Below are 27,620 nucleotides of genomic sequence, written 5' to 3'. Positions count from 1 at the left end.
AATATGCACTTTTAAACCACAACTTTTCGTCTAGGTCCTTTCCTGCGTGACCTAACGTAAATGCGTAGTGACGTAGGGAGGTCACGTGTTACATATATAAAACGCACATTTGCGGACCATTGTAAACAATAAACTGACACAAAGACATTAATTAGTATCAGTTGACATACAACAACGTAGGAACGGTCCTCGTTCTCAAAACTTGTAAACACTGGGGCATAGTTTTGCGTTCATCCTCTGTGACCTCTTGACGTCATGACGTATTGCGTGGGGTCACGCTGGCGCATCACGACTGGATCTAGATGAAAAGTTGTGGTTTAAAAGTGGATATTTTTTATTTTTCTTGTCAAAAATGACAATCGTTTTGCTAGATAAGACCCTTATGCCTCGTTTGGGATCGTTTAGAGTCCTTTGAAACTCCGTTGAAAAAAACTGTTAGAGTTAAGTATTAAATGTTGGGCTCTATTAAAGTCCATTAAAATGAGAAAAATCCTGCAATGTTTTCCTCAAAAAACATAATTTCTTCTCGACTGAACAAAGAAAGACATCAACATTTTGGATGACATGGTGGTGAGTAAATTATCTGGATTTTTCTTTTAAGAAAATTGACTATTCCTTGAAGTAAGTGTCTTGCGAGTATTTATGTGAATGTGAGTGTCTCTTTTATCATAAACTCTTTCGATGCGTGTGAAGCAGGCACGTATTTTGACAACACACATAATGCACATGGTTCACATGACGCAGCAAACACATATTTTGACATGACAAGCCACACATGAACCCTCAAACACTTATTTTGAATTCGTGCCTCTCGGAAGAGAAGTCATGGGCCGCCACTGATACACATTATGAATGTTAGAAATGAATTGCTGAAACACGTTACAAAGACTGTAAACTATGTAGTACTGGATTGAGAAAGTTTAAACAGTTTTTTTTTGTTTTATTTGAGCAGTGTTGGGGATAGTTACTTTTAAAAGTAATGCATTACAATATTAGTTACTTTTCATGGAAAGAAATGTTTACATTACTTTTAAGTTACTTTTTCTTACTTGACTGAGGCTTGATCTCTTTCTGGCATTGCAGGTGTTTTATATGACTAAGAAGTTTTGCATTCAGAAATTGCATTTTCCATCGCAAAAATGTCAAGCTCTGGCCTGCCATCTCTGTTTCTGACTCAAACTGTTCCCACTCGGGCACTATGGGGACTATGTTCAGTTTAATTCAGTACATATTTTTTTATCGAATAAATTAAACTGAGAAGTAACTTACACAACTTTTTTTAAAAAGTCACTCAAATATTAATGTGTGCATTTATAAAGTAATGCGTTACTTTAAGTAATATTATTAAGTAAGGCACGTTACTTGTAATGCGTTACCCCAACACTGTATTTGGGCGGGGCAAACCGGTGGCTCGATGATGCACTGAATGAACCGGTGGCTCGATGATGCCCCTAACACAATAGCGAGAATCCATTCATGCTGTAGTGAGAGATATGGCAGCTTTCCTGCAAGTAGGCGTGGTTTCAGTGCTGTCAGCGGACACACCGTCAATGTTTCAGAGCGAAGAATCCTGCCTGTTTTTTTCAAGATTTTGATATTTTTATTTTATTTACTTGACGTTTTTTAATCATAAAAATTTGGCTGGGTATATAACATTTAATATAACATTTTTCTGTGGTGTCACAAACACATTTAATGTTTGATTTTACACGAACTGTAAAGAAAATGCCAAATAATAAATCTTTAGGAAAGTCTTTCAAGTTACCAACTGTAAGCACAGGATATTACTTTGAAAAACACACCAAGGCCTGAGAGGATTTAAAGCTTTATTCAGATTCACAAAGGAAAATCATTTTACACAGCTTAATCGCGGCATTAATATCTTAAAGTCATATAAATCTTTCAGTAGTAAAAGATCAAATCAAAAACTAGCAAAGGCAAAACTTCAAATTAACAATTTGTAAATACTTCAAAAAATTCAACATGTTACCATAACAGGAGCAGCAAACTGCTTTCTTAAAATCAGATAACACAAAAACATTTTCTTAAAGTAAATCTGCAATAAAATGGCAATATTTTAGGCGATTTAAAGGGATAGTTCGGCCAAAAACGATATTAAACCCATGATTTACTCACCCCCAAGCTGTCCGAGTTGCATATGTCCATCGTTTTTCAGACAAACACATGTTCGGATATTTTAGAAAATATTTTAGATCTTTCTGTTGATTAAATGTAATGTTACGGGGTCCAGCAATAGTCCACGACCTTCAAGTCCAAAAAAGTGCGTCTGTCCTTCACAAATTAAATCCAAACGGCTCCAGGATGATAAACAAAGGTCTTCTGTGGGTAATCCGTGCGGTGTTGTTGTAGAAATATCCATATTTAAAATGTTATTAACGTTATAAACTACCTTCCGGTAGCGCCGCCATCTTAGACTCAGGAGAGAGTATTAGCGTAGTGTATGCACTTTTCTTAGTGACGTATGACAAATTCGGAGGGCGGGGGGACAGAGCAGCAGCAGAGAAGCTCTCATCCTGAATGCGCGTCACTCTAAGATGGTGGCGCTACCGGAAGGTAGTTTATAACGTTAATAACATTTTAAATATGGATATTTCTACAACAACACCGCACGGATTACCCACAGAAGACCTTTGTTTATCATCCTGGAGCCGTTTGGATTTAATTTGTGAAGGATGGACGCACTTTTTTTGGACTTGAAGGTCGTGGACTATTGCTGGACCCCGTAACATTACATTTAATCAACAGAAAGATCTAAAATATTTTCTAAAATATCCGAAAATGTGTTTGTCTGAAAAACGATGGACATATGCAACTCGGACAGCTTGGGGGTGAGTAAATCATGGGTTTAATATCGTTTTTGGCCGAACTATCCCTTTAATGGCATCAGCCAATGGTTTAGATATAAAATAGATTTTTATGTTAAACTAATGTAAAGGGTGATTGTCATTTCCACATGTTGAGAGTGTTTAGACAAAACAGATAAAAGATCTCCAGTTCTCACTTTTCTTTTCACATTTTTTTTTGGTTGCATTAAGACACTATAACCAAGACAACATGACTTGTTGAGGCACAGCAACCATTAAAACCAAAATGCACTTTGTGATAAAGAAGACGATTCAAGATGTTGACCTCTGGGCACCAAAAACAGGTGTGCTCCTCTCATTCCTAAAATTCCACCGTAATGCAGCGTTAACCTAGTTAATTTCAACCTAACTTGATTAGTGTTTTTCAAATTAAAGGGACAGTTTGCCTAAAAATAAAATTGTGTCATAATTTCCTCTCTCTCATGTTGTTCTAAACCTGTGAGAGTTTATTTCCTCTGTTAAACATGGCTGACATCTCCCATTGACTTCTATAGTATGTTATTTCTACTATGGAAGGGGTACTGTCAACTGTGTTTACCATCATTTATCAAAATATCTTCAACAGAGGAAAGAAACTCATGCAGGTTCAGAACAACATAATTTGGATGAACTATCCCTTTAACCTACATGTATAAGCAAATTTAGGTCACATTAGAGCTTGAAAGAAAGTACAAGTCAATATCCATCGATGTAACGAGAACCTTCACATAGCTTCGCAATTCAAAAGCGCTGCCCTACAATTTTTGTAATCTTCCTATTGGCCAAAAAGGTTCAGTAAATACTTTTGTTGGCACAATCGATATTTGGGATAACAGCGAGAAGACTAATGCATAGAGTAAAACGTCTACAGTACATTATGATTGTTATAGCAGTTATGCTAAATCAGCAGGCGATAGTGACTATACATGTATTCTGATCACAGTTGATACAATGGAAGGCATTTCTGCATCATTTTACATTCACGCTTCAACTACGTAACGTAATAAATTAATCACAAACCAATATGATCGAATAACCATTGGATATAAACCATAGACACTCATCAGGAGTGATCATGGAGACACAAAATCTGTTTGTGGGTTTTAATTCATGGTACTCATAACTGTAGTGATGGGTGAAATTGAGCGTTTAAAGGCTGAAAATAATCTATGAGAGGCCATAAACATTGGTCACTATCTAGGGTGCACGTGTGTGTCAATGGTCGAGGTGGCTGTATCTCCATTGTACTGTATATCCTTCCATACAAACCAAAAAATGAAAACGAATCATCTGAGCAGGCACTGTTGATTTCATACTGACCATCCTACATCTTATCAAAAGCTTTAGTTACTCTGAAACCATAAGCTGTCCAATCAGAGTTGCTACATGAGGGGCGTGGCCTCTCTTACAAACAAGGAATGGTGCCTCGTAATAAATCATTTAAGCCCCTCCCACGTGCTCTCTGACAGACTGGCTGGGCTTTTCCGACGGACGGCGGCCAATTTATCTCGCGCACGAGCCGCCCACTGGGCAGGACCTCCTGTCTGTGACTCAGTCAGACTGGCGTAGCGAGATGAGTCCTCCTCCAAACCCAAACCCACCCAGGACGGCAGAGATAGGGACAGATTAGAAGCGAGCGGGGAAGAGTCGAGCTTCTTTTCAGACTCAGACTTTTCCTCAGTTCTGTTGCTCATCTGAGGAGGTTCCCAGCATTCCATTTTATCCGGCTTCCTCGTAGGTGTGATCTGCTTCATCGACATGGTGATGTTGTCCCACAGACACTGAGCTTTGTTATCTGAGGGTACTTTACCCTTTTCCTCGTCCCATCCTTTCTTAGCAGACCTGAGAGGGAATAATCCAAAGGAAAAATTAGGACATATTTTCGACATATACTGAAAGGGCGGTACCCTTTCAAAAATTACACCTTTGCACCTAAAGAGTGCATATTAGTACCTCAGAGGTACATATTTGGCAACGAAGAGTGCATATTAGTACCTCAAAGGTACATATTTGGTACAAAAAAGTTCATAGTACCTCAGAAGTACATTTTGGTACCAAAGAGTGCATATCAGTACCTCAGAGATACATATTTGGTACCAAAGAGTGCATTTTAGTACCTCAGAGGTACATATCTGGTACCAAAGATTGCATATTAGTACATCAGAAGTATATATTTGGAACCAAAGAGGTCATATTAGTACCTCAGAGATACATATTTGTATATATTTGGTACCAAAGAGTGCATATTAGTACCTCAGAAGTACATATTTGGTACCAAAGAGTTCATAGTAGCTCAGAAGTACATTTTTGGTACCAAAGAGTACATATCAGTCCATCTAAAGTACATATTTGGTACTAAAGAGTGCATATTAGTACCTCAGAGATACATCTTTTGTTACCAAAGAATGCATATTAGTACCTTAGAAGTATATATTTGGTACCAAAAAGTTCATAGTACCTCAGAAGTATATATTTGGTACCAAAGAGTGCATATTAGTACCTCAGAAGTATATATTTGGTACCAAAGAGTTCCATAGTACCTCAGAAGTATATATTTGGTACCAAAGAGTGCATTTTTGTACCTCAGAGGTACATATTTGGTACCAAAGAGTGCATATCAGTACCTCAGAGATACATATTTGGTACCAAAGAGTTCCATAGTACCTCAGAAGTATATATTTGGTACCAAAGAGTTCCATAGTACCTCAGAAGTATATATTTGGTACCAAAGAGTTCCATAGTACCTCAGAAGTATATATTTGGTACCAAAGAGTGCATATCAGTCCATCTAAAGTACATATTTGGTACCAAAGAGTGTATATTAGTACCTCAGAGATACATATTTGGTACCAAAGAGTTCCATAGTACCTCAGAAGTATATATTTGGTACCAAAGAGTGCATATTTGTACCTCAGAAGTATATATTTGGTACCAAAGAGTTCCATAGTACCTCAGAAGTATATATTTGGTACCAAAGAGTGCATTTTTGTACCTCAGAGGTACATATTTGGTACCAAAGAGTTCATTTAAGTACCTCAGAGAGGTATATATTTAGTAACAAAGATTTCATATTTGTACCTCAGAGGTAAATTTGTGTACCAAAGGTTCATACAAGCACCTCAAATGCACATATTGGTACAATACTTTTAAATGATACTGCCCCAGTGATAGCAGGGAACCTTTTTTGACCATTTATTTTGGCAAAGTAAGACAAATCTTTGACTAAAAGGTCTGGGGAACCAAAATGTTTTTCTATGTCATCACTGTGAATAAACCCTTTCAGTACCTTTAATTTTAAGAGTAAAGGTCATCTGGTAGAGCACTGAATTTGCAAAGGTCATGGGTTTGATCCCCAAGAAAAAGCATCTACCAAATGTAAATAATTAAATTAGCCTTAGCATTAAAAATGAATTTGCCATTTTAATAAAAAAAATTAAATTTTATTTTCAGCCCAGAATGACCTTTAGACAAAAATGACTCAAATCTACTTGGATGCACATATGTTCAGAGTTATACATCTTGTCTTAGTACATAAATTAAATAGACTAGTGAGTTTGTAAAAAGTGTGTTTTTAAATAGTTTACTTTCTAAACATCCACAGGGCCAAATGTGCCCACAGTTGAAGAACCAAACATTTTCTATCCAAACAATTTCTTGGCACACTTACTGCAAATGAACAAAACTAAACAAATAGTTTCACAGTATATATAAAAACAGGTCTCTATTAAGTTTAGCATTAAAGCATGAAAAATGAGATCACAAAAAATGGCCACTTTGATAAAAAAGTACAAACTAGACGTGCAATTCATTATACATTACTAGTTGAACAATGTTTGGGCTTAAGGCTGAAAATGGCACAAGGCTGCCACACACACACTAAAGCAGGAAAGACTGAGGCTGGGCACAGGGTGTGGTTTCCATGTCAACAACACACTTGATGGTCGAATGGCTTATTTAGAGGTCCACCGTGTTTATATTTAGCCAAAACATACACATAGGCCTTAACCACCGCTGTGGAAAGACATCTTCAGCTTTCCAAAGGTGCTGTGTGTGAGATTTTTTTAATTTATTAAATTACTTTCTCCTATCCTTATGTCTGTAAATGTGCACAGATAACTATAGTATGAGCTAGCCATTCATAGGATCAGTAGTGCTTTCAAAACATAGCTTTTATTTTAACACGCTAATATCCATCTTACCCTTTTCTGGGAGAGACAGTCTGTCCTGTTAGCAAGATCTGTTCATCGTCCTGAGAGGGAAACAACTTCTTATCGCCTCTTTCTCGCTTCGATTTAACTTTCTTTAACTTTGAATCCTACAAAAGGTCAAAAACAGAGTCAAACAAGCCACACGCTTCATACTGTTAACAAAAGGCATCATATTGTTATTAGTGCACAGCTTAAGTTATATCTCATGTGGCAGAAAGGATTTGGTTTCTCAGTGAAAGAGAATTACAGACGGTTAGATGACTGCAGGTTTGGATCTGGCAGAAAGACAACTATTCACAAAAAGACACTTGATGGTGAATCCCGCAGTAAGCTGTATGTGAATTTAAAAACGCACAACAGTAAAAACAGGAAGGTTTCTATAATGCGTGCATGTGAGTGTTTGTGTTTTAGTGTAGGGGTCATTTGGCAAGCTGACACATTCCTTCATATTTTCTCCCGCCTGGATTCAGTATGACCCTCAGGATTTTAAATACCGGCCCGGCTTTGCAGCTTATTATATGAAATAGGACCTTTGACACAATTTCTCGCACCCTTTCATAAACTTCCATTGTCTCTGGCTGGCTTTATATACAGTATAATGTGTATTTCCTCATTAAATCTTACAAAAATGCTCAAGACTTATATAATATTTCATCCAGACTATTCAATTACCTATGGCATGTTTATTGTATAAGGTACATGTGTTTGGTACATCATGGTAGTGTTTGTTGTACCGCCTGTACAATATATTTTTAATAAACTTATGATTTTTATTACTGTATTACATAAAAACATTGTTTATGGAAGGGGTAGATACATGTTCACAAAAATAATGTCACAAAGTACAAACAGTTGCCACCCATATAAAAAAAATGTTGTTTACTTAAATATTTAGTATAGTAAATTGTAATAAATTGAAGCATACTGTAGTGTACTACATTTTCTTGTATACTACACTATCAGAAAAAAAGGTCAAAAAGCTGTCACTGGGGCGATACTCTTTCAAAATGTACACCTTGGTACCTAATGGGTGCATAGTACCTAGGACCTTTTAAAGGGACCATCCTAGTGACAGCTTTTTTGACCTTTTATCTGACAGTGTACATTATTCTGAATTAACTATAGTAAACTGTAGGTAATACTGTAGATGGGATGTCCCGTTCTCCACTAATAATACGTGGCCGATCACATTTCTGAATCGGACAGCCGATCTTATTACAGCTATTTCATGTACTACGGCTTTTGATCAGTAAGTCCTTATCGATCTAAAATCACCGTTAGTTTGAGTCGTTTATAACATGCATTTGAAAAAGCAACACTCGTCAAATTATTATAATTATTAAACATATTCTTTATTATCATGAAAATACCTGAAAAGATTTAAAGAACAGCAATATAAATATATCCTTCAGCCATTTCATGGAGCTGCGTGTCATCACAGCTGCGTGTGTATTGTTCTTCGTCTACAGCGCATTTTGAGTTTCTGCACGAGAGCGCCCCCTGGCTTTTGGATGTAGTGGCATTTCACCGTAATTCATTGAGAAACATAGCAAGCATTATCGGCCGATCGATCGGAGCATCCCTATACTGTAGTATACTTTATTCATTTATGTATGCAAAAACATTATTATTATATTTTTAAAAATGTATAATAATAGCAAAAAAATTCCTTAGAATTTTTGGGTAAAATATTATTTCAGCTAAATTCACCTACAACATCTTGTTTTAAAGGAAAACACCACCATTTTTCAATATTTTACTAAGTTCTTACCTCAACTTAGATGAATTAATAAATACCTATCTTTTTTCAATGCGTGCACTTAATCTTTGTACAGCGCGTCGTGACTGTGTTAGCATTTAGCCCAGCCCCATTCATTCCTTTTGATCCAAACAGGGATGAATTTAGAAGCCACAAAACACTTCCATGTTTTCCGTATGTAAAGACTGTTACATGAGTAAGTATGGTGGCACAAAACAAAACGTGGCAATTTTTAAGCAAATAAAAAATGAGAACTGTATTGTATGGCGGAAGTCGAAGTGCTGCAAACGTTTTGTGCCACAATACTTACAAGTGTAACTACTCATGTAACAGTCTTTAAATAGGGAAAACATGAAAGTGTTTGGAGGCTTCTAAATTCATCCCTGTTTGGATCCTAAGGAATGAATGGGGCTAGGCTAAATGCTAACACATTCATGACGCGCTGTACAAAGATTAAATGCAAGTGTTGAAAAAAGATAGGTATGTATTAATTTGTCTAAGTTGAGGTGAGAACATAATAAAATATAAAAAAACGGTGGTGTTTCCTATTAAAAAGCAAATCGACAACACATGTTAAGTTGCAATTGTTTTTGTGTCAAACAGATGATGTGATTAACGGTTTACATGTAGCTGCAGAAGTAGCTGTTGCTGCATGTCCGGATTACACCACAAATGTTCCCAAACATTAGAAAAGGTAAAAGCACAAGGGTAATTTTATTTGGCACTCCCTGCTTTGTTTCAAAGCAAAGACCTTTGTGCTTGGTACTCTATGATGCTAAAAACATGTTATCCATTCATGCACACTAACAGTTGTTTTGCCAGGACTGAGTTTTAGCACATAATGACTATTCATGAGGATTTTGAGCACATTAATCATTCTTTGTGATGACAGCCAGTAAGATTGCACTTATGTTTGACTCATCTCTGACCTCAGATAAAAGTCAGAAACTGCGTACAAGCCCTGTGTTATCTTTTTTGGTCACTGCCTATGTATGTCCTAATCTGTCTTGTCCTCCCTCTTTACTCGGTCTTGTAAAACATGCAGCAGAAATAAACAGTTGCCATTATAAGTTGAAGTTCTTCCCATAGCTGGAGGACTGAGCAGAACTTTGAACTTTCTGTGTTAGCAGTGTCCAAAATGTCATTTTCCTTGAGCTTTGCAGATAACTATCAGACATCAAATGTTCCTCCTGGTTTAAAATAGAACATTTATGTAAAATTATTTTATTAAAGAATAGGAAAGTGTAATGGCTTGTAGGGATGCAGCAACCACCAAAATCTTGTGAATCTTAAAGGGACAGGGACACTCCACTTTTCTTTGAACATATACTAATTTTCCAGCTCCCCTAGAGTTAAACATTTGATTCTTACAGTTTTGGAATCCATTCAGCTGATCTCCGGGTCTGGCACTACCACTTTTAGCATAGCTTAGCACAATTCATTGAATCTTTCCGCCGCAGCGTAATATCATTGCGCCTCCTTTAACCATGTTACGGCAGCAAAGTCCTTGATTATCACGCCAGAATGAGAGTATAGTCCTAGTCATATTTGCCTAGAAAATCTCAACTTTTAATTTTCCGTCGGTCTTAGTACACAATGTAACTACAGAAGAGTCAAGATTAAAAAAAAAAAACCAAACTCTATGGTTATTTTTGAGCGCGATGCTAATGGTCTAATCAGAATCAATGGATTGTGCTAAGCTATGCTAAAAGTGCTAGCGCTAGACCCGGAGATCAGCTGAATGGATTCCAAAAAGGTAAAAATCAAATGTTTAACTCTATGGGAGCTGGAAAATAAGCATATTTTCAAAAAAAAGTGGATTGTCCCTTAAAAATCTTAATCCTACTCCCAAACCTAACCCTAAACCCAACATCTTGCAAGATTTATGCTGTAGCTATACTCCTTCTAGCAAAAAATCTAATTCACAAGTTGCACACAACAACTTAATTCACATTAAAAGGAACACACCGACTTTTTGGGACTTTAACTTATTCACCGTATCCCCCAGAGTTGGATAAGTCCATGCATACCCTTTTCATCTCTGTGCATCCCATAACTCTGTTTGAAGCAAACAGATAGCTCACCAATAAATGAAAATTTTGTCATTGTTTACTCACCCTCATGTCGTTTGATTCCCAAAAGTCTTTTCAGAATCCAAATGCATATTTTTTTTAAAAGTGTTGTTTTGGGTTTTCTGGTTACTATGGGAGTGGATGGTGACCCCCACTTCAGACTTAAAGAGGACATTAATAAATTGTTAAACAAATCTACTTGATTTTTGCTGTATATTTTTAAGTTTCCTATACTAAAGAGTTTGGTGAAAACAAACTAAAATATGTGCCTCTCTTTCAGTGCAATATCTTTAAAAGCTTGAATAGGTAGCACCATCCACTCCCATATAGGAACCAGAAAACTCCAAACAACACTTTTTAAAAAATCTGCCTTTGAGTTCTGAAGAACAATGCAAGACATTATGGGGTTTAAACGACATGAGGACGGGTAAATAATGCTAAAATTGTACATTTTGGGCAAACTGTCTCTTTAAATCAAGCCGTTGACACTGAATGTCACTTTTAAGAATTCTAATAATCAGTGTGATATGGATATTGGTCATGTAAAAATAAATGACTGATTCAGACAAAAACATCCTGACTAACACTGCATGACCTGTAAGAGTAGTGAATGTATGACTAAATATTTACTGCTCCCAAAACTGTTCTGATATTGTCCAGATTGTTATGAAAGAATGTGTGATCTTTACACACACACACACACACGCGTGCGCACAAACATCTTTTACACCGGACAATCAAACTGTGGCCATTCACAAAGACATCGCAAAGTTGCAAAGAAAACATAGCAACACATGGTTTTATAAAAGACTTCTGCGTCATATCCTGATGTTGCTGTGATGGTATTGTTTGGGACTCTCAAGAAGGCAGAATGTGTGCGAGTGTGTTGATGTGTGTGTGCGCGAGTGTGTTGGTCTGCGTTTACCTTTGTTGAAGGGCTTAGAACTTCCTCCGTTCCCTCAGAGTCTTTATCCTGAAAAGCAAAGGCCAAATGTTACAACACAATGAAAACATACACACAAACTTAAACTGCTTAATCTATTATGTACACACACACACTTAAACTGGTTAATCTATATATGTACACACACACACACACAAAATGCTAGGAATATTTTTAGCTCGCTAATATAAACAAGGTCTTGCAGATTTGTGGACGGCCTTGGAAATTATGGTGCAGTCTTTGTTACAAAGAAACACAGTCACAGTACAGATATTTTGTCCTACAAAGGCGAAGCGAATATGCGCATTACGTTACACTCTAGATTACTTTTCGACTCTCTCGTGCAAATGAAAACAATGCTCTTCTTCATTTTCTGATACAACCAAAAGTGTACAGCTTTTCAGTAGCTGGGCTTCCATCACACTGATTTTATGCACATTTCAGAGTGTCTCATAAGAAACCAGAAAACGCTAAATTTCAAATAAAAATCCCTTAATTCGCAAAAAAGTTTATATGCTGGCTTGATGTGGTTTTTGACTGGTGCGAAAAAGAGAAACTGCGAATAATGGGAGACGGAAACGTATTTGCAGAATAAATTCTTACATGGCAACATTAAACCCATATGACCGATCATCGAGCTGTATCAGCGGACGTTGTCTTTCCCATATATGGTGCTTGACGTCGTCGTAATGCCCTTGCTGCTAGTGCCTGCATCAACAATTCTGAATTTTTTTTCTGTGCACTGGATTTAGTTTGGCAATAACAAGCTGCACTGCTTGTAAATTTATAACTTTCCAAATCATAACTAAATGCAGTCCTGTCTCCATTTTCTAAGCGTGTCTTGTTTTATTTACTGGTGGTTACTAGGTTAACAATAGCACTGTCATTCGCTTGAACAACTTGATGGAAATGCACCTAATTCGCTTTTTTTTGGCGAATTTAGAAAAGATTCGCTTCACGTTCCTATGGAAACCTAGCTACTGTTTGGCTTGCGCAACAACATGTCATGCAATTTTCCCACTCAAGTTGAAATATTTTAATCTCTGTGGAAGACATGATTGAGGCAAAAACTGCGCGATTGCGTAGCCCAATTCGTGTCATTTGCATCGCCCGGCAGAAATGTGCGTCTATTTGCTAGGGATGCGACAATAAATGCCGATATACACTATTAATACCTGGGCGATAACTATTCTGAATCGCACAGCCGATATTATGCACAGCTATTTCATGTGTACTACGGCTTTTGATCAGTAAGTCCTTATCGGTCTAAAATCACTGTTTGTTTGAGTCGTTTATAACATGCATTTGAAAAAGCAACACTCGTCAAACATAATCATCAAACATATTCTTTATTGAGGTTTGAAGAACAGCAATATAAATATTTGCTAAAGCCATTTCTCGGAGCTGCGTGTCATAGCTGCGTGTGTAATAGTTCTTCTTCTGTGGCCCATATTGAGTTTCTGCACAAGAGCGCCCTCTGCCTTTTGGATGTAGCAGCGTTTCACCGTAATTAATTGAGAAGCATAGCAAGCATTATCGGCACACCCCCAGTCTTTTCATTGACTTTGTATGTAGTCTACTTGCGCAAATAATTGAATTCGCTTTTGCTGTGCATGCACCACAAGGTGGTTATCAGATCACTGACTTCTCACAATAAGTGGCCAATCACAATTAGTTTTACATTCAACTTTCTTGCCCTGACTTGACCTCCTTCCTTCCTGCCCCACCTGCACTATGACTCAGAGAAAGAGTAAGATCTGTGTTCAATGTCCGCGACTATGTTTAAAATAGCACACTATCCCACCCTTAAAGGGAAAGTTACCCAAAAATCTAAATGTTGTAAGCATTTTTTCATCCATTTTTTTTTTTTTTTGGGAACACAAATGAAGAATATATATTGATAAATGATGGTAAGCACACAGCTGATTGTAACCAGTGACTTACATAGTAAAAAAAAACAAATACGATGGAAATCAATGGGTGCTGATTCTTAAAAGCTCCATCACCAAAACCCACATCCACCCCACCTCACAAAACCTGGTTTTACACTACAAACACGCATTAATAAATGTTGTAAACCTCTGAATCAAAATGAAATACGTTAGATATTTTAAGTGCTTTACCCTCTGGACTCACATCTTATCGTTCTGACGTACTAGGCTTTCATACAGTATGATTTATAGTGGAAAACTAACCAGTGTTTACCTACTGGAAACCAGTGTGGATTAAAAAAATATCATTACATAAAAGTTTTGACACTAAATACATTAATCATAATAAAAAGCCATTTATCTGATGAAAACTTAATCACTCCACAAAATACAAAGTCCATGACCTGAACACATTTGGAGTTTATTGTCTTCATCTGGGGGCTTCCTGCTTTACATACCAAGTTCTGGGTGAACAAACTCACCAGTGACTATAGGAAGCGGATCTCACCAAAATATCTCCATTGTAAAGTGAACAGAACATTCTTTACTATGATAAACAATCCATAACCCATGAATCACCGCAGGAAGCTTTAGGAGAAACATCTTCTGGGGTGTATTCCAGAAAGCTGGTTATGTGGCTTACCCGGGTAAGTTTAGGAGTAAGTAAGCGGATAACCTCTGCTTTCGGTTCCAAAAACGGAGGTAACTTTCGGGTTATGTAAGTAACCATAGCAACTGACTCTCTGAAGATAACCTGCTCCGGAGCAGGTTATGTTGCAGGGTAAGTTCATTTTAGTTAATAAAACGAGGCTTCGGAGGAAGTCTGCGCATGCGTGCACTTATGACGAGCGTACAGCGGGCGTGGAAGCATATATTTTGCATAATATTACAATGTTAAAGCATTTATTTTATTTTATTATATTTACAGTCGCGAATATTTATTGCTGTCTTAAAAAATGTGTGATATGAATTTTTTTTAAAGAAACTATTTTTTTAATAACATGGATTGTTATTGGTGATTGGACTAATTACTATAAATTTTATTATTAATTAAATTTAATTAAAAATTTATTCATATTTGTGTTCGGACTAAATACTATACATTTAATCATGTTCATTAGTAATATATCTCCAAATATCAGTGGATGTATGAAACATAATTCCATCAGTTAATTAATGTTAACAATAAAGTACATTTCCATATCAATTTTGTCAATTCATAAATAACCTCATCTTTCACTTACTAGATAATTTGAGATGAATCTAAAGTTATAATAAATGTGTGTGCAAATACATTGTCATTAATGAATCTTAACCTATGTTACTTAAGTGACAATGTGGCAATGTTACAGTAAATGGATATAACAAATAGAAACACATGATGCCTATCATAATAATAATTACTGAGGGATAGAAGTTACCCCTGCCTGCAGTCTCTGATAGGCATGTGCATCTGACCTGGCCCACAGAATGACACCCATGAAGCACAGGCATGATTTAACACTGACCCACATAGTGACACAGGTGAAGCACAGACTTCATTAGGTGAAACACCATTGAATCACAGACATGGCATAGTGGTCAGAGATTTTCTATTATATCAGTTAGAATCATGTACACAATGAAATGAAATTATAAATATATATTTCATAGTATAATATTTATTTCTTAAACATGCACTTCAGATCCTTAGCCCTCTCTCTACATTTGATCTATAGTTGGTGTTTTTCTAAATCACCTTTATTTCTTTAAAATTGACCTTTTGTAGCTGCTTTCCTGAGCTATCATTTTTGAGCAAAGGGAAATTGAGATATTTGCATATATTAGATGATACAGGACATATATTACAACATGTTACTATTGACACTAATGTAACATTTCTATTCTCCAATTCTGTCACAGCAGATCCTAATCGTCCAATGCAAATTAATGATCATTCTTAGTGTAGTGTAATGAAAAGCATTACACAACATTATTGAAAATCTGTAAGGACTGTAAGGAAGCTTTACAATTAAAAGAGGGTGCATTAATCTATCAGCTATCAGTAAATGTTAAAAAAGATGGTGACACAGTGTCATACAAGGAAAGTCCTAAAACTAAACAGGGTCACCCAAAGGAGCAGAAGTAAAATAAGTACAACATAGTGAATATTATCATAGTGCATTTTATGCCTACACAATACAATCATATCTAAAAAAAACAACAACTTTAAATAAGCCTTATGATGTATTTGCACTTTATGTGCCACAACTCTTATGAAATTAACCATGGTTTTATTGGTGTATAGTTGTAGTAACCATGTTTTTTTTTGTGCATTGATTACTATCAGCAGAACCATGGTTTTACTACACTAACCATCGTTTAACTATGTTTTTTTGAAAACCATGGTTATTTTGTGGTTACCATGGTTTTACTGTAACCATGTTTTTTACTGTAGGCTAGTAAAACCATTGTTACTTTTCACAGGGGAAAATATATTCATAATTCATATGTTTACAATCATATATAAAATCTATGATTATTTTGACTATATTAATTATTTTAGATTGTTTTAGATTATTTTAAATAAAATTGTGTGTATTTTCGTTGAGACACATATAATATTGGACTTAAATGGGGTAAAATGGGTTCGTATTAATTATTTAATTCATTAATTTGATCTGTTTTGTAATCACGCACTTCTAAGCCGATTATAAAACGTTGATTTTGCCAGAAAATATTAGTTTATAATGTTATTTCTCATTTAAAAACTTTTAAGTTCTCTGACGTTTCCATGGTGACTCGTGAAATCTGCGATCCATTGACAATGCCTTTATGTTGTTACCGTGAGCGCGCGTTAACTCTGGGTTACTTTCAGCGAGTTGATTGACCTAACTCTTAAACTGTGTTTTGGAACCGACATACCCCGAGTAAGCAAGTTTGGGGTTGATCAACCCAAAGTTCGGGGTTAATCTGATGGTAAGTTAACCCTGCTTTCTGGAATACACCCCTGGACAGAGAAAGTCTCTCTTGGACAAAACACAATGTTACTACCAGTATTTTTTTCCCAGATATGGGAATGTTGTTTAGACACATTTTGAAAAACCATACCATTGCTAATCATTAAAGCTGATTGTCCAGCTCTCCTAGAGTTAAACTTTTAATTTTTTGGAATCCATTCAGCCGATCTCTAGCACTTTCAGCATAGCTTAGCACAATCCATTGAATCTGATTAGACCATTAGCATCGGTCTCAAAAATAACCAAAGAGTTGATATTTTTCCTAAGTCCTTGATTATTACGCCAGAATGAGAGTATAGTTCCTAGCCATATCTGCCAAGAAAATCGCAACTTTTATTTTACGTCAGTCTTAGTAAACAATGTAACTACAGAAGAGTCAAGTTTTAAATAGGAAAAATATAGAAATTCTTTGGATATTTTTAAGCATGATGCTAATGGTCTAATCAGATTCAATGGATTATGCTAAGCTATGCTTAAAGTGGTACCGCCAGACCCGGAGATCAGCTGAATGGATTTCAAAATGGTAAGAATCAAATGTGTAACTCTAGGGGAGCTGGAAAATGAGCATATATATTTTTTTTAAGTACCATGATTTACCGAATAATCATGGAATGGGACCATGACACGGTTATTTATTAGAATGGACCAGCGAAATGTCTACTTTCACCAAGTATGAGTAATCATCCACCTTGGACACCAAATAGTTTTGGCTACGCTCTGCTGTCCCCGACACCAAGAATATGTTTGTAGAGGCGATTCTGAACAGAAGATTGGAACTGTGGTTTATTCAAGGCTGTCTGGGTGACACTGTCACATTCAGCACTTGAAGCAATGGGAATCGTTCACTTGTTTGCGTGTGCTTAAATATATTAAAAAGGACTGGGGGTCTTATCTGCCCTGAACTGTCTCCTGCTGTTACGCTGTAGGGACTTTATCAGACTCTTGCATTCTTTCAGCTGAAGGGATGTTACATCAGTAAAAAAAAGTGGTGAATGGGATTAAGCTGCCAGTAAAAACAGACGTCGCTCAGATATAGTGTAATGATTTTATTTATGAAAATGATGGTACGTGTTCCTCTGTAGCACTGGTGAGACGGTAAAGTCTACTTATGTGGAAAATAAGATATTTTTGCAAAAGTTTTAAATAGCTTATAAAAATGCCACAAACCACACATTTGTTTGGAAATCTTATTGAGTCATTATGGATTATCCAATCTACTTTTACCTATATATTTTCTCTCCTATAATCTCATACCTTTATTTTTTATAGCTCCATACTCTTATTTCTTACTGTAATATAGGGGTGCGTGTGGCAAAAACGAACGCGAGGTTAGTTGTAACACGGACTGTTTACATTGTTGCACAAGGTTGAGCGTTTTGGTTTTCTGGTATTTTTTCACACTGCCCAAAGGTGAATTATTGGAAATGTATAATGTTTTTCCACAGAGTTATTGATGAACGAGTGTTTTGGTGGCATGTAAGTACATTTTTTCATCATGTTTTTTTTGTTTCTCAGTTGGGTGTAAGATACCAAATCTAATGCTATGTCATATTAATCAGTGTCTTGTTGATTAAAACATAGCATCGTTTAGAAATATGTCTGCAGCTCTTAGCAACTTTTTTGGTGGGCTTGAAAATATTTTGACACAGTGGGGTTAATTGTAACGCTGTGTTACAACTATCCCCTCAGCACTTACGATATGAAAACCGCTAATTCTTGCCGTTGTTTAAAAATAGGCTACACACAAATGATTGCTGGCTCCCAACAAAATAAATGTGCCTGTCTTATCAAAAATCGTGTGTCAAATTAATTTTGTTCATATTTTTAATACTGATTGACTAAAGTCATGTCAAAGATTAAAATCATAATGAAATGAATGACTAAAATCAGACTTTGATGCTCATTATCTCAATTGATTTTGAAACTGTAGTATTGTTATTACAGACTGGGTCACATATAAAAAAAAATTTTTTGTCATAATTGTGCTGCTTTTTCTCACATATTTAGACATTTGTCTCCATTTATAATTTAACTATTGTTAGAAAAGGGCTGGATGAATGAATACAGTGTGGATACCTGTCTATTATAGACAGATATATAAACAATATCCACTTCAAGTATATAGACAAAATAGTATTGAAATATTTGCCTGCAAACTTAATTTTTAGCAAGTGTTACAACTTACCCCCTGCCTGTTACAATTAACCCCACCTATGGGGTAAGTTGTAACATTTGCACTTCTGTCACGTTTGGTGTAATGGTCCAAGAATGGTAAGTACTAGAAACAAACTTCAAATGTTCATTTGTAGCAGAGATCTGTGTGTTGCTTGTGTAAAAATATTATTAATCAAACTCAAATATTTTTTGAATGATTGAGCCAAAACCAAAAAGCGTTAGGTTGTGCTTCGCTCTCCCCTACTCTCATTTTCACATTCTTCCATAGTCCTATTCTCTAGGAGTCGACAATATTGGTTTATCAATGAATCATGCCCACGCGGATATCAGCCAATGATTCGTAAAAGGCCGGATATCAGACTGAATCTGAATCTCTCTATCTGATATGAGTCTATCTCTAACACTATCGGCCTCTTAAAGAGATAGTTCACTCAAAATTGACCATTCGCTGTTAACTGACCCTCAGGACATCCAAGGTGACATTGTTTCCTCAGTCATTTTTTCTATGTCATTAAAGTGACAGGAAACTTGCATTCCAGAGACTCTCCGGACAGTTTTGTGGCTATGGGTAACCATATGAATCCATATGGATTATAAATAATGTCCAGGTTTTGTTGCACAGACCAAACATTTCAGACCTCAGTATATTGCCAGGAGCCACGAATAAATGAATTGTTTCAGCTGTATCTTCTTTTTCTGACTCTCAGTTCTGGCACCTGTAGACTTTTGAATCTTTTTATAACAAAATAAAGAAATAGCCCTACATATGGTGGGGGATCCTTCTGAAAATGAACCATGGTTTTACTATACATTAACCATTACTACAGAAAACCATAGTAACCACACATACATATGGTCTCACTAAATAATTGCGGTTTATTCATGATTTTTGTAGTAAAACTATGTTAATACAACTAATAGCCAATCCACTACACACATTCACTATAGTAAAAACACAGACTATTTAAAATGAGATACTTATCTGATAGTATCAAACATGTGGCACTGTGTTTTTCATAGCGAAAGCAGAAATAAGACGTGGCAAACTACCAGACACAAGCACATCCAAAGTTAAAAGCCCACGGGCAACATCCCACTCACCTTATCGATCGCGTGCTCATGATGCCACGACACATCGTCCTCCTCCGACGCTTCATCCACTAATACTTTGCCCTTGCTTTTCTTGAACATCACGCGAGTTTAAAACAGTTTTTCAAAGACACAGTAAATCCAAACCCACGAGATGCTAGTAAAGAAGAGCCTAACGTTACGTGTGGAAAACGACCGGTTCAATGTCAGATTAGCGAATCAGAACAATAAAGCCACTGTGATCACTTCGCCCTGCCCTTCACTCACGGGGAATCACGAAACCCCACACACGCGCACACTTTCCTCCGGCCCCACTATCTGCGTCTGATCGCTGTTGGCTGAAGCACCTGGACCGCCGCTCCTCCCATCACGGATCCGGTTGCTGCGGATCAAATGGTTGTCATTGGCAACGCGGGTGGTGCGATGTCCTGAACGGACCCTCCCACCTGGATTGGAGAGGTGTGTGACTTCTAGGCTATGCGCAGAGTGGTCGTCTTATGACAACGAACCATCGCGAGAGTGATATGATAGCATATCTCGATGCGAAGGCTCTCGCGGTATTTTGAATGTCATACTCCGATCTGTTTGCGCAGCAGTGTCCCATGATGTCAAACACACCGCTCAGAAATGTCTTGCATTATAGCCTAACAAAATATGAAACCAAGTAGTTTTTATTTTAAAGAAAGTAAGAATATTTTTTAACACAACAATACAGAAAGCGAAGTATTACACTGCAAAAAAGAAAGGATTTTCAAGAAAAAAATTCTTAGTATTTTTGTATTGTTTGCAGTAAAAATATCTAGAAATTCTTAAATTAAGATGCTTTTTCTTGATGAGCAAAACGACCCAAGAAAGTAAGTCTATTTTTAAGACCAAAAATATCAAATTTAAGTGATTTTGTGCATTAAACAAGAAAAAAAATCACATTTTCTTGAATTTTTCTTGAATTTAGTGTTTAAAAAAATGTTCAAGATTTTTTTGGTCGTTTTGCTCATCAAGAAAAAGCATCTTAATTTAAGAATTATTAGATATTTTTACTGAAAACAAGACAAAAATAATAAGAATTTTATTTCTTGAAAATCATTTTTTTCATATCTAAGGATAATTGAAAATAGTATGCCTCATATTAGAGTTCACAGCAAAGGCAAAATATAGTAATAAAAATATAAATCTAACAATATGATTGAATGTTTAAACATATTTAATGTGAATAATGCATTCTTTGTGAGCATGTGTTTAATTTAATAGTTAAACTTTAAATTTAATTGTCATTTTATCAGCATAAATCTTGCTTATAAGACATCAGTGGTATATACTGTATAAATTGACTCATGTGATTTAAATGTTGACATGGTTTAAATTCAAAGAATGCACTTTTTGTTTACTGCCCAGAGTTAAACCACGTGCACAGTATTTCTGTGATCTCATCAAAACCTGCACTAGGTAATGAATATGAAAATATGCGTGCGTAATGGAACCAGGTTAATGAACTTATATAAAGGTAAAGTCTCCTTTTAATGGATGTCAATTCCTCTGTTATTTCTGCTTGAGTAGTCATCTGGGTCATTGATTTCAATTCACAAAATTTCTCTGTGCAGATTAGGATTGGTTGCCTGTAAACATCAGCTAATGCTAGAATATTACAATTCACACAACAAATAAAGCTAACCTTACCTGATAAAACAGAAAAACACAAATCTGTAGTGTCATCACTCAGACAGTATCTTTATACAGGTATGTTTTCAGTAAATAAGTAGGCTAAACATAGAATCTATGACGGTGTCAAATGACGTCAGTTGTGATAAGAGAGTCTATAGTGTGATATAGATCTCCATGCGTAGTAAAGACTTATAGTTTATGCACACTCAGCTAATATTTGTTTGGGCTATTAACTTTTACAAATGTTTATTAGCTTTATTTGCTAATGCTTGCTTATATTTACCATTCAATCCTGTTAAGAAGCACATCAAATATTTTGTTGGTCCTCCAGAAATAGACTAACAAGGTTTTTTGAAGGTTAAACACTTACATTCACTGTGTTTTTTTAAGAGTTTCAAGCCCTGTTTGTTCTCTCTACACGAAAGTTGGCATTAAGTTTAATAAAACAATGAGACTTCTGTTCATTATGGTACTTTTGACGAAAAGTATACTGTTTACAGTATTTGTTAATCTCCTGTCTAACAGCGTCTTGAATGTAGAACTGTATGTTCATTGGTCCCTGCATGCTGCCTCCTCCTGAGGATATGTACCCCTATCTTTCTTGCTTTTCTGCGTGCATGCACACTGACTTATTTATGCATAAATAGATATGGTAGAAGACCAGTTACCTTTAATGGTGGAAAAACAGACACCATTAGATTGCTTTTTATAAGCGACAACTAATCTAAATGTCACTCACACCACAAGATATATTTATTTGGTGCTCGACTGTATGTGATTTTTTGAACTTATAAATAGGAAGTGATTCAAACAGGTCGATTCTGGTGGGGATTTGTAGAGCTTAGCTTTTAAACTGCATGCGTCAGTGCATTTGCAACATATTAAAGACCACAGGTGACTGTCTGGAAGATCAGACACACAAAACAACTCTCATTCTTACCTTATATAAACAAAAATATATGTTGTTTAGCATATTGAAATCAGATTTTAATGAGATTAAGGATTTGGTTTAACTAAAGTTATTAAATTACTAATTCTTTTAAGATGTTTACTGGTTATGCATTGATGCCCTCTATACACTGCAAAAAATGATTTTCAAGGAAAAAAAATGTACTTTTGTCTTGTTTTCAGTAAAAATATCTAAAAATTCTTAAATTAAGATGCTTTGCTTGATGAGCAAAACAACCCAAGAAAATACGTCTATTTTTTAGATCAAAGTATCACATTTAAGTGATTTTGTGCATAATAAAAGCAAAAAATCTCTAAATGGGGTAGAATTTTTCTTGAATTTAGTGTTTAAGAAAAAGTTTCAAAAATTAGTTTATATTTTTTTGTCTCAAAATTAGCTGTTTTTCCTAGGTCATTTTGCTCATCAAAAAAATACATCTAAAATTAAATAAATTAGCGCTTAAAACAGGCAAAAAAATCTGCCAATGGATTAAGAAATATTTTCTTGAAATAAGTTTACTTTTTTCATAAACACTTAATTCAATAATTTTTTTCTTATTCCATTGTCAAATTTTTTTAGACTTTTTTCTTAGGTCATTTTGCTCATCAAGAAAATACATCTTAATTAAATAATTTTTAGATATTTGTACTAAAAACAAGACAAAATACTAAGTAAGAAAGTCATTTTTTGTGTGTATTCAAAAAATATTGTTGTAATCTAACCTGCTGGGTTATTTGAACCCAAAATGTCAAATACAAACATTTTCTAGGTTAATTTAACGGCTCTTTTGACCCAACAATGAGTTAAAAATAACCTAACTTAAAAAAAAAAAAACTTTTAGACAGATTAATCTTACTTTATTCAAATAGTACTTTGAAAACAGGATACTTTTTACAAGTCTTCAAAAAGCAACAATCATGTGCTTGCAATGTCAAAATCCATCACCGAGCATCAAAACAGAAATCTCCAGTATAATTGTAAAATTGGATTTTCACAAACCCAACACCTTGGCTAATCAACACCAAAAATAATACGAATACAAACTGGAGATAATCTGTGACACCCTTGTTCTCTCTGCTGTTTGCTGGTGAGGATTTTTAAATAAGCTTGTGTTTGACCTTACGTTAGCAGCCAACCGTAATGGGATAAGAAAGGGCAGATTAAGCCATTTTAAGAAGGTAAGCTCCTCTTCCTTAATGCATGCTATGACATCATGACCTGTTACATGACTCAGCATCAAATCCACATCTATCCCGTCGCATTCAGAAAAACAATCACATTATGCTGTCGGTAAGACATTCACATTCATTACATACAGCAATGCCAAAACATCACCATTTAAAACAATAAGATATCAGACAGATTAGGTATCTGATTAAGAGAGAGTTTCTAATAGGTCAGTGTTTTGCATAGGCAGTTGGATGGGATGCACAATGGTGTTTGCGTTCTGGGTGACACTGAGGTTGGCAGACCAAAGTGTCTAACCAAAATATTAACACAGACAGCCAAGTGTAGAGTTCTGTACACCCATGCGTGGTAAAGCTTTAAGCCCATTATGAAAAAAACACTGAACATACTCTCAAGAGCTATAAAATTATATAGTGCAATAATATACTTTCAATATAAATACATACAAATAAACATGAGAAATAAATGTACATTTGAATTCCAAAGTGTCTTTCTTAGCAAATTAGTATATATTAGTTCCTTTCAAGAGCATTCATGCATATATCAATCTATGTATAACTGTTGTGCAAAACATTATCTGATAAAATATTAAACAAAATACAGAATAAATCTAGTTGGCTGAAACAGACAGAAATTGCTTTGATGAACTGAATTAGATGTGGTCATGCATAACAGTGACTCTAAGGCCTTGACCTATTTTGTGTCGACAGTACCAAAGCTTTAGGCAATCAATAAAAGGTGACGTAAAATTAAAAAAATTAAAAATATTAAGAAAAGACCAGCAATTTTGGTTATTGCCTATTTTGGTCAAGACATTTTTTTTTAAATCACATGTCCCACACTCTTAAAACGGTTGTGTTAAAGGGGACATATCATGTGAATCTGACTTTTTCCATGTTTAAGTGCTATAACTGGGTCCGCTATGCTTTTATTAATCTAGAAAATGTGTAAAAGAACAACCCAGTAACTTAGTTTTGGTAAACCATTCTCTGCAAGCATGAAAAAATAGGTCATTGAAATTTGGCTCCCCTTGTGATGTCAGAAGGGGATAATACCAACCCTTAATCTGCACTATCCAACCATGGCACTGCCATTTAGTGCAGAGATCAGCTCATTTGCATTTAAAAGGACACACCCAAAAATGATACATTTTCGCTCACACCGATACCAAGTAGCAATTTTAACATGCTATAATAAATTATCTATATGATATTTTGAGCTAAAACTTCACATACGTACTCTGGAGGCACCAAAGATTTATTTGACATCTTAAAAAGTCTTGTGAAATGTCCCCTTTAAAACAACACATTTTATAGATAAGGAAAACATATTTAATATGATGTATTATTATTTGAAAACATGTTTTGTGTCGTTTTAACACATCTTGTGTTGTCCCTTTCATTTATTTGAACACAAAATCAACACAAAATGACACATAATGTGTTAAAATGACACAAAATGTGTTAATTAGTATAACACAAACAATGTGTACAAAATGAACACATCCTTCATTACTTGATAAATTGGACCACCAGCACTGACCACCATGTAAATTCATATATAGATCAAAAATGAACATTCAACGCAATCTCATAGCAGATTTTACATATTAATTCGTACGAGCACATTCGTATGTTTTTGTAAGATTGGCTTTCGCCCATGACGTTGGGGTTAGAGGTGGGGGTTCATTATTGTTTCTTATAATATAATAGGATTTTGTATGATTCACTACATATGAGTATCTTGAAATACGTACAAATTACCGTGAGATCAGGCTTGACATTTTCACCCAGATACTCTAAAGCATTTTTAGATTAAAACAATGTATTCACTAAATGTGTCTTCCTAAGGCACTACGTCAGAGAACAGGCTTAAAAGAGCTCGCTGGAGGCCATCCTTGCAACCAAACCAAGATGATCAGCTTCAGCATAAAATGGCTGTAATTATAAACTTTGGATAGTAGACATAAAAATAGATATAGGACACAGAGTCTGTTTACAGGACCAGCCCATAGCCTAAAAGTTTACAGATGGTGGGTGTGTACCTTTAAACCCTTTTCTCATATATGCGTTCTCGTATCACCGCAGAAGGTGCTCAGAGGGCTTGTGGTGCAGGGTCAGCTGGCGAGAGCTGTATCCTGACATTCCAATACCCACAAGGCCGAGCAGCATGGCAAAACGGGGTATAAAAGGCCCCTCCTTCTGATGTCCAGTCCGTGCTGCCTGAGTCTACAACAGCATAAAGGCAATGGTTGGTGTTCGTGAGCCTCAAAAACCAAATATTACACAAAAATGCATCAAATACTTTTATCATATAAAAAATGTTATTATTAAAATTTATATAAATTACAAATATAGTGTATATGCACTGATTTACAATTTAAATATTACATTTAAATATTACATTTAAATATTTAAATATTACATTTAAATATTTAAATATTACATTTAAATATTTAAATATTACATTTAAATATTTAAATATTACATTTAAATATTAAATTAATTAATTAATTAATTTCATTATGAATTTCATGTTTTTTTTTTAATTCTCAGCTCATTTGAACCGATATGCTCTAGTAATATTTACAAAAACAAAAAATGTGTTTGTAGGAGTAAAAAAAGGTTGAGAGACATAACGAAAATCATTCATGTGATGTACAAGGCACTTACCTGCAGATATCGAATGTATCCAGGTGTCAGGAGAGGTATGCGGAAGAACATTTTAGCGCTGTGTCTCTTGAACCTGATCGGCCCTTCTGGTCCAACAACCGAAAAGTTCCTGTCCACACACAGACACCAAAAAGGTCAGTCACTCTGGCTCTGCACACTGTTATAAAGCTTTGGATGCTTATCTAACAGGTCACATGTCTGCTTGAAATCCTGTCTGTCTTATTTAAAGGAACAATGTGTGTCTGTGCGTGTGAGTACTTCTGAAATATAGGCCTGATATCAGATAAAGTCAAATTCGACAGCATGAAACATATACAGTACCATTAAAGGGGCCATGGCACAAGACTTTTTAAAGATAAATCTTTGGTGTCCCCAGAGCACATATGTGAAGTTTTAGCTCAACATGCCATATAAATATTGCAATTAAACTCAATTGTGCAGTGAATTATTTTCTATCTCTTTTTCTCTGCACTAAATGGCAGTGCTGTGGTTGGATAGTGCAGATTAACGGCACATTCACATGGGGCGTAAGCGTTGATGCTTCCTATTCACTTTTAATGGGTGACGTCAAACGTTGTCGAACTGAATTGTGGATCCGTCGGCGCCGCGTCATTGCCATTGCTCGCGGCAGAAGTTGAACATTTATCAACTTTTCAAGCGGCAATGCGTGCGTCAGCCAATCATATCGCCTTATGCAAATAACCTAGGCAGAGCCAGCCAATTACGTTTATGGAAGACCGGAGCTTGTGTTGCGGCCACAGTGATTGGCTGTTGGCCACGCTTCAGACAAGCCTTCCATTAAGCGTTAACGCTTACGCCCCGTGTGAATGTACCGTAAGGGGTAGTATTATTACAATAAGAGCTCCTTATGACATCATAAGGAGAGCCAAATTTCAATGACCTATTTTTTCATGTGCTTGTAGAGAATAGTTTACTCAGTTACTGGGTTGATCATTTTCACATTTTATAGGTTGATAGAAGTACTCGGGACATGGAAAAAGTCAAAAGTCAATTTTCATACCGTGGCCCCTTTAATAGATGAAAGGCTCCACGTACAGGCCAGCACAAAAACAAAACAAAATTTGGATTGGGGGTCAGTTATCAGCTATTGA

The 27,620-nt window shown here is 35.7% G+C and overlaps 1 protein-coding gene across 1 annotated transcript; it reads right to left on the bottom strand.

The window, feature by feature from the left end:
- Nucleotides 1–1,812: 1,812 nt before the first annotated feature.
- Nucleotides 1,813–20,477, bottom strand: LOC135775282 (testis development-related protein). The gene is made up of 4 exons (XM_065285355.2): nt 20,053–20,477; nt 11,829–11,876; nt 7,064–7,179; nt 1,813–4,706 (listed from the first exon to the last, which is right to left on the bottom strand). The coding sequence occupies exons 1-4, from the start codon at nt 20,140–20,142 to the stop codon at nt 4,301–4,303; spliced, it is 660 nt and encodes a 219-aa protein (XP_065141427.1). The 5' UTR covers nt 20,143–20,477; the 3' UTR covers nt 1,813–4,300.
- Between the last annotated feature and the right edge of the window lie 7,143 nt (nt 20,478–27,620).

This window comes from Paramisgurnus dabryanus, chromosome 21 (genome assembly GCF_030506205.2).
Source record: "Paramisgurnus dabryanus chromosome 21, PD_genome_1.1, whole genome shotgun sequence".
NCBI classification, from domain to species: Eukaryota; Metazoa; Chordata; class Actinopteri; order Cypriniformes; family Cobitidae; genus Paramisgurnus; species Paramisgurnus dabryanus.
The sequence above is the reverse complement of the archived record's forward strand: the minus strand, read 5'-3'. Positions and strand labels throughout refer to the sequence as shown.

Excerpts from the sequence above, each read along its gene's own strand:
- LOC135775282 (XM_065285355.2), bottom strand. The coding sequence starts at position 20,142 with ATGTTCAAGAAAAGCAAGGGCAAAGTATTAGTGGATGAAGCGTCGGAG. Across the intron at positions 11,877-20,052 it reads ATGAGCACGCGATCGATAAG|GATAAAGACTCTGAGGGAAC; the intron begins GTGAGTGGGATG and ends TTTGCTTTTCAG. Across the intron at positions 7,180-11,828 it reads TTCTAAGCCCTTCAACAAAG|GATTCAAAGTTAAAGAAAGT; the intron begins GTAAACGCAGAC and ends GACCTTTTGTAG.